This window comes from Papaver somniferum, chromosome 11, assembly GCF_003573695.1.
Source record: "Papaver somniferum cultivar HN1 chromosome 11, ASM357369v1, whole genome shotgun sequence".
Taxonomy (NCBI): domain Eukaryota; kingdom Viridiplantae; phylum Streptophyta; class Magnoliopsida; order Ranunculales; family Papaveraceae; genus Papaver; species Papaver somniferum.
The window spans coordinates 45,576,804-45,585,612 of NC_039368.1; the positions used below are offsets into that span (position 1 = coordinate 45,576,804).

The 8,809-nt window shown below is 36.7% G+C and overlaps 1 protein-coding gene across 1 annotated transcript; it reads right to left on the reverse strand.

The window, feature by feature from the left end:
* Positions 1-8,034: 8,034 nt before the first annotated feature.
* LOC113323630 (arabinogalactan protein 23-like) lies at positions 8,035-8,507 on the reverse strand. Its single transcript, XM_026571949.1, has one exon. It carries the CDS (start codon positions 8,414-8,416, stop codon positions 8,228-8,230), a length of 189 nt encoding a protein of 62 aa, XP_026427734.1. The 5' UTR covers positions 8,417-8,507; the 3' UTR covers positions 8,035-8,227.
* Between the last annotated feature and the right edge of the window lie 302 nt (positions 8,508-8,809).

Genomic DNA, 8,809 nt, shown 5'->3' on the forward strand with positions numbered 1-8,809 from the left:
AAGTATCGACAATATGTATGGTTGGATAATATGTGTAATACCCAATGTTTTTAGCATGGAGCATGCTGAAAGATGCACGGTGGCCTGAGATGAAGCTTCATTTAAAGCTTCCTTTGCTTGGTAAGCAGTAGATTGGCTTAAGGCCAATATCGCGTCAAAATGGCGCATTATGTTTGGCATTTGGCCAAGGGCCAATGTTGCATCATAATGATGCATTAGGCTAGTTGGGTAGGTGGCCTTGAGATTGCAGCGTAATTATTGCGCATTATGAAGGCTATTGACCTAGAGCCAATATCGCACAATCAATGTGCATCAGACTAGAAAGGGCTGGCCGAACGAGTGTTGCGCAATCATTGTACGCAATAATTACGAATGAACACAATCATTGCGAAGTAACGCAATGATTGCGAATGAACACAATCACGAAGTAACGCAATCATTGCGATGAACAGTGAAGCAGGCATGTCATTTTGGTCCCCTTTCCATACTTGTAGAAATTACGTTAAGATATATATAGGGAGGGGTATTTAGTTGAAGGTGCATATGCGGAATATGTACCAAGTAAGCTTCATATCTTAACCAGAAGAGTATAAATGACACCTAAGGCTCATTTTTAGTTTCGTAGCCTTGCTATGAGGGAATTTGATGCTTAGGCATCACTATGCCACGCCGCGGACCCGATTATGCATAATTATTGTGTATATTGACGGAATGGCCTACGGACCAGGACATTACCATTTTTTCTAGGCTACGGCCTCGCAAACGAGTTGGTTAAGCTTATGTCCCTTCGTGGATGAACTACTGTCTGTGCTTGATCCCTTTAGAGTAGGGAAGGAAACGTAGAAAGCCGCAATGAGTTGCAGCATTGCCGGTCCAGCACATTGGACCCTCATATCATCTAAGCTCGGTAGCTCGATGCAAGAGATGATTGTGTCCAGACTTGATGAGGCAAGTTGCATGCCAGCCAGTGGATGCTCATACTTCCTATAAAGACATTCGACTTAGGCATGTACCAATGGCGCATTGAGCATGGCCTCGGAGGTAAGCTACATCTATATGCAAGTTACCAGAGCTTGCATAAGCCTAAGGAAGGTACGGCATGAGGCCGAAAATGGCCTATGCGTAAGTCCAAGGCATACTTTATGCCTGGACAAGACTCGGAAGTATGACGGTTGCTCAGCCATATATGAACTGAATTTCCTACGTTGAGGCAATGCATGTAAGGTGCATTGGCTCTGGCCTTATGGCCTTACACCCTTTTGCGGACAAGGGTAAGTTTGGGACGGTGTGGAAGCTAAATTGGCTGCATCATGCTCTACGAGCATGCTTGCAAGGGCAGGTGGACGTGCATTTGCCTATCTTTGAGGCCCGGATTGTAGCTTCATCATGGCGCATCGGGGAGATTACGTCCTGCGGGGCAACGCGCCAAAGGCATAATTTTCCGGTCCGTCACAATATGGATGAAATCCATCCATATTTGGTTGTTCTCTCGTTAATAAACATTTTTGAACATAAATACAAATTGTGAACCCGGAAGGTTACAAGTTTGATGCTTAATTAATTTACATGAAAGTGTGACGGAGAAACAAGGACATTAATTGCATACGCCACTCGTGGCATCTAGTTTCTATAGACACTTGAGATCTGTGAAATTACATCATCTACTCTTAAATGATTTCAAAATACCCAATAATTTTATAAGTATTGTGTACCCCGTTGATAGATGAATTTTAAGGGAAACTATTATTTTCCAGTTTTACATGTCATAGTCTGACATAATTATTTGTTATAGAAAATAACGTTCGTGTAAACTGATGTTGATGGTGGATTTTCAACAAAGGTCAAAATTGTAAAATCATGATACTGCATGTTTCCAACACGGCTTCAGGAACGCATGTGACGATTCATATTTTACGATTCGTGAACCGTTTCACGATCTCTGACTGAGTGAGTGTTCCTCTCAGAGCCATGATGAACATGTTTATCGAAAGGCCTCCCCGGCTGAGCGTTCGATGCTGCACATTTCATCATGCCCTCTATGTAGAATAAAATAATTGGGCAGTTCTCTAGACATAATTTTTTGTTAGAGAGCTTAACGCCTTCAGGACGTCAGCGATACTCGTTATTCCCTAACTACATAGATAGACCCACCTCTACGTAGAATAATAATTGGGCGGTTCTCTAGACATACAACGCCTCCAGGACATCGGAGATACTCCTATGTAGAGAGATCGTGTATAGATTCAGGAAGCTCTATAGACATAATTTTTTGCTGGAGGGCTAAACGCCTTCAGGACATCAACGTTGCACGTTGTTTCCTGCACTCTTCAGAACGAGTATGATGCTTCAACTATATCATATCTCTTCTGCAATAGATTAATTCTACTGTGACATTCACCGACTGAATTCCTAGAAAATAATCTATTTCATCTCATTACTCCGTTCCATGGCTATCGCCGGCTGATTCCATGGATTAGTAATAGATAACCATTTTATCTCATTACTCTGTTCCCTGAATCCTCCGACTGGATTCATGGATTAGTAATAAATACTCAATTCGTTTTTATTACTCCGTTTCATGAATCATTCTCCGCTAAATTTCATGAATTAGTAATAATCACTCAACAATCGGGCATCTGGACTATCACCGAGTAAGCCCCAAGAAAATTGTGCAAGTGTACTCAACGATGATGCACAAACGAGCACCCAAATGCATGAACGAGCATTCGAAAGTATGGACAAACGAGGAATCCTACACAGAATAGGAGAGAGAAAATAATAATAAAAATATAAAAGAGGTGCCTTGGGACCGGGCCCACCGTCCGGCCGGTCACGCAGCCGTGTCCAGTCCCCCACGCCTCTTCTTTTATTTTTTCTTATTTTTTTATTTTCATGAACTCATGAAGACTCCTTCATTCGAGCAACTTTCCTTGTTTGAGCAAAACTTACGGTTTCTCCATATTTTCACGGTTTCATGAAAAATAATAAAAATAGGGAAAGGTGTCGTAGGACCGGGCTACCTAGCCGACCGGCCATGCCCTAGCCGTGTCCGGTCCCACACCTTGCAATCCCTTGTTTTCATAATTATTATTTTCCTCATCTCATGAGTAAAAATCATGGTTTTTCATATTTTCTCAAATATTGCTCAAACCATGAAAAACCCAAAAGTCAAATGGTCACATGACCGACTAGGCTACTCACTAAAAATATTATTATTTTAATATTCTCAAAGTATTGATCAAATGGGAAAAGTTCTACTTGCTCATTCGAGTAAAATCATGAATTTCTGTCAAAGATCAAACTCTTCTGAAAATCCAAAAAAAATGCTCAAACGCACACCAGGAAATACCAAAACTCTCAGGACTGAGACAAGGACATTATGGCGACACCATCATGCTTCCTTGACCGACCAAGGCCGGCCCTAAGGCTTGAAAGAAGCCGGTCCCACATATCTTCATGATTTTGACCTAATTCGCTCAATTGCTTATATTGGGTCCAAACTCTTTCCAACCAACTTGGAATTTGCTCAAACGACCATCAGCTGGTCACGACCACCAAGGGCCGGTCTCATGCCCTATTGTTCGGTCCCTCACTTCTCCATAATTAGGTTTTATCACCTAATGCTCAGACGAGCACTATTCTAATAAATGATCAACACCTGCATTTGATCATTCTTTCACCAACCGGTCAACTAAGGACTCTGGTACATGCTCACTCGAGCACTTGGGCACCACATGGTCTTCCATAATCCCATGTGATCAGTCCCTCCTTCACTCAGTGACCTATTTTCAGCAATTCATCAGTTGACGAACAATTGATCAAAATTAGGGTTTTCAACAAACGCTCCACAAATCATCATTCCGAGCAGTTTCAAACGCTAATAAATTTGTGTTGACCCTACAATCAACATCTGGATCAATTGTATAATATTTGGTAGGCTACCGATATTTTAATTATTATTTTATTGGGTCACGTTACCAATAATTCATCGAATGAGAAATACTTGCTCAGTTGCTCGAATATTGATCCAACTATCAATATTTAGTAATTCATCGAATTCATCTTACTCAATATTCAACAATTTATCGAATTTACAATATTTGCTCAGACAAGCAATATCAACATAAGAATTGTACATCTGACATGTTCAATCCATGAATTACTGATCATTCGTCAATAATGCTCAATTCCACAAAACTTAGACTCACTGTCTAATCAAGTCAACGACTGACTAATCAAATACACGTTATGCCTTGCAGACTCCACGTTCGTGAGATATCAATCACGTCACATGGGGAATATCAATTAGGGTTTTGGTCTGGCGGCCTACAACATGTGTGTTCATCCACGATGAGAAATGCGAGGAAGTCGTGCAAACAGTTCAGGGAGTTATCAAAGTAGTGGGTGGACGATCAACAAAGTCTCCGCACGATATGGAACTGGTTTTACCACGATCTCCAACTTCCCACTCTTTCACTTAAGAAACCGTCAAACTTACTGGGATCAATGTGTTTACTATTCTGACAATATAAATAAGTCTAAAATCGATGACTGGAAATATCATTTGTCCACAGACAACAACTCTCTCGATTGAAACTTATTCACATAACTCAACACTCAACAGTTCATCAATTTGCAGAAACCCACAACACATCCACAATCCTTGATGCCACACAATTCTCAGCTTCCCTCTTACAGATCAACCCATCTGCCTCTTTGTGACCGAATTGACTCTGGAACGACTGTTGACTTGGTTTAGGCCGGAATCCTATAGATTGATCTCTCGAACTCAAAACACTCCCGTGCAGTGCATCTGTTTGAGGTTAAGCAATTTGCTTGGTTGAGGAATCTCGTCCGTACGGTCGTCTCTTCACTTTCCTAAAAAACCATCGAATCTTTTTTCCCCATCTACACCTTATAATCTTTTTGGATACTTTATAATTTCCGTTATATGACAATTAACTTGGATGCTTATTTTAATATCATAATTAATTGTGATGCTTTTTTTTTTTCTATATTAACACTAATATTTATGGAACCGCAAGGTAACATGTGATTATACATGAAATTTCACGGTTTGAAAGATTAAGTATATGCAGGATGCTCAAGTCTTGAGCAAACGGAGAATAATGTAGTACATTTCATGGTTTGAAAGATTAAGTACATGCAGGATGCTTAAGTCTTGAGCAAGCGAAGGGTAACGTAGTACATTAATTTGTTTCAAAAGCTAGCGAAAGAAATCTATAGCAAGTGTATTTCATAAATGCCTAGAAATTATTATTTTACTCATAAATGGCGTAAATCTATTTAATCGTGATAAAACTGCAATTATTGTAGTTTGTTTTTAATAGTTTTAAAGACAATATTAAAAGGGAGAATAATAATATGGTATATATATATATATATATATATAAAGTTGAGTAAAAAGACAGGAAATAATAGTTCATTTTTAATACTGGAAAATCAATATTTTATTAAAAGATCGACTTTGGATATCCAGTTTAAACAACATCCGGTTTTATTTTATTTTTTCTCGAAAAATAGGTAAAATTCCAATATATTGATACTACTCTTTCGATTCATGAAATTACATGATTAACAAGGAAACATTCAACCATCACAAAAATGCCCAAAAGACAACTTACAGATTCGAAACACTTTACAACATAATTACATAATTTGAAGAAGAATACTAACCATTAATTCCAGTTCCTAAATAACATGATAAATTTAAATGACTTGGTTTGGATTAAAAGTTTCTTATCCAAACCACGTAACAAATCTCCAATTTATAAAAATGGCAGGATCAAAAATATCAAACCATTTCTCAAGAGTTTGTTTTTCCGATCCATAGTAGAACAAATGACATAGACATAAAATGATTCATAGATCCAACCATTTGTCTAGGAGCACAGTCAGCCCAATACAATGGTGTGCACTAGCACCTCCAGCTCAGCTGCCTGCCGGCCTCCAAATCGTAATTTAGCCATATTTATAAATTCAAATCTTTTTACAAGTCTTATTTTGTTTCTTTTGTACTCTAGAAAAGAATTTTGCACCCCAATATCTTAGTTGGCGTCAGTGATTTTTTCAAAAGAACAATAAAACAAAACTTCCTAAATTTTCTGAGGGATATATATAGACAATTTGTATTGTTGCATATTGTCTGTATATTTACACTTTGAAGATATCCATAAATTGTTGATTTATGCACATAAATAACATGGATAATCTGTAGCTGTCTCTTTTGGACGAAATCAGTCGTTTGAAATTGACGTCACTGAAAATTACTACACCTTTTTAGTTATAAAATAATGAAAAGATGAATAAGGGCCTTCCTATCGATCAATTATTCAACCAGAAACCAGAAAAGAAATCATCGGCTAATTATTAATCCTGGTTAAATTAGGGTCTATGGATTTTTTCATCCACCCCATAAAGAATGATAAGGAGTGTCTTAGTATGATAAAACTACCATTTTACCCTCTATCAAATATTAATACTACTCCCTCCGTACCTATTATATAGACGGAATTTTGAATTTTGCTTGTACCACTACATAGGCGGATTACTATTTCCAAGGTGAATATTTCCATACATGCCATTATTAATGGTACATAGATAATTGGGTTATTAATAGGACAAGGGGTAAAACATGAAAAAACATAAAAAAATTATGAATCCAATGTGCTTTTCTTAATCTAAGAGAATTTTCTCTCACCGCCTATATATGTGGTACGGAGGGAGTACTAGTTTGTTCCCATCAAATCCTAATCATAAAATTGAAAACTAAAATCAAAATCATAAAACTAAAATCATAATCATAAAACTAAAATCATAAAATTTAAAAACTAAAATCAAAATCATAAAATTAAAAACTAAAATCAAAATCAAAATCAAATTCATTTCCATATCCACTTCAACTGATTCTTCTTCTTTTCTTCTCAACTCAATCCTATAAACTAGGTTTTAGTAACATAAAATTGCTCAAAAATTGAAAATTTTGAAATCAAATTTTTCCTGGTTTATGAGAATCGATTAACGTTAATGTATATGTGATCCAATTGCAAATAGAAACGGTTTATGTTCATGTCCACAAAGACCGATTGTCCTTGATATGTTTCTGGTTCGAGAAATTTGAACCAGAATCGGATAACATTAGCACTTATAAAAACCGATTGTTGATGTATAATGTTAGAATCGGATTTTATATGTGTGTCGAGTAAACCGATTGTTGTTCCCAATTTTTTTGTATCTTTTTTTTGTTAGAATCGGATTACATGAGCATTCTTATAAACCGAATCTTGTTGTGCAATGTCAGGAATCAGTTTTTGTATATGTATCGTGTAAAACGATTCTGGTTAACCAATTTTTTTTCAGTTAATACTCGATCATAAAATGAATATGAAATCATACTCGATTTCATTTCATTAACTCGGGTATAGAATGAATTTTAATTTTATTTGATGTTTAACAACACATAATTCACAGATAAAAAAGAGAAAATTTACCCACAATCGGTTTACGTTCATGCCAATATAAACCGATTATGGATAATCGGTTGATTTTCATGTCCATATAAACCGATTCTGGGTAGAAGCTAGTTTCAAAAAATCTCTGTATGTTTTTGAGGTTACAATCGATATATGTTTTTGACAACATATACCGATTCTGAGTTGGTGTTCTTCAAAAAATTTCAAAATTTCAATTTTTTTCATGTTCAGATGATTAATTAACACAAGTTAATTTCACATCTAACACTATACTTTACCAGTAATCACCCGAATTAACACTAATTAATCAGGAGTAAATTAGCCATTAAAAAAATAGTTGGCTAAGGGGTTTATATGAATTAACTTCTTAATGACCCTATTTTGTCATGTAGCTATATGCCCCAATTAAATGGCATATGCTCCAATTTAGCAAGGTTATTAATACCCTCAATATGGAAATTTTCTAAATGCAGTAGAGTTCTATTGGGTGGACAAAAATGAAAATAATAGAAGAAAGAAAAATGATTCTGCCAAATGCCAATGTATAATCGAAAATTTCTTTCTTAATTAATCTCATAAAGCTGTGATACAGAAAACGAAGAACAAAAATAAGAAACAGTTAGCAGATGTACTGAAAAAACATTATAATTCTTCAACAAATCCACTTCCATTTCCTTCTCTTGAACTCCTTCCTCCGTACAACCTCTCGTTCCTTTCCGACTTTTGATAGAGGCCTACTGCAAGTAAAACCCGAGAATTGACACAAGTGAAGCGCCAACAAGGGAGCCAAGAACGGGCACGTTCAATCCTGCAGCATTAGTAGGTGCTGGTGCGGGTGCATGAACCTCTTCCGAAGCCAAAGCTACGTTCATGGTAGCTGCAACAGCGATAAGAACGGCACAAGAGATCTTCTTCATGTCCATTTTTTGATAAAGGAAATTCGGACTTGAAGAAGATGAAGAATGCAGAATTATTTGATTCTTTATTTCTTTTGTGTTTTTGGCCTGAATTGCAGCAAAGGTAACGAGACTGTATTTATAGGGAAGGATTTGTATCTTCTTCGTCAAACGAAAATCAAGGCTAGCAATTTGGTTCACCAGTCATTTTTTGGGGTAATCGATTGTGGTTAACGTGAAATTAGTTTTTATTTGAGCGAGTATTTTTTTTTTCAAATTTTGACCGGGTTTTGTGCTAGAGATATGGTTAAACAAGTCCCGTTTTATTCGAGTTCGATAAAACAAAGTAAACACCGTTTTTTAAAATTTGGCTCTCCCTCGCACACACACTCATAGAGTCATTCATAGTTTCCACTTTAC

Excerpts from the sequence above, each read along its gene's own strand:
- LOC113323630 (XM_026571949.1), bottom strand. The coding sequence starts at position 8,416 with ATGGACATGAAGAAGATCTCTTGTGCCGTTCTTATCGCTGTTGCAGCT.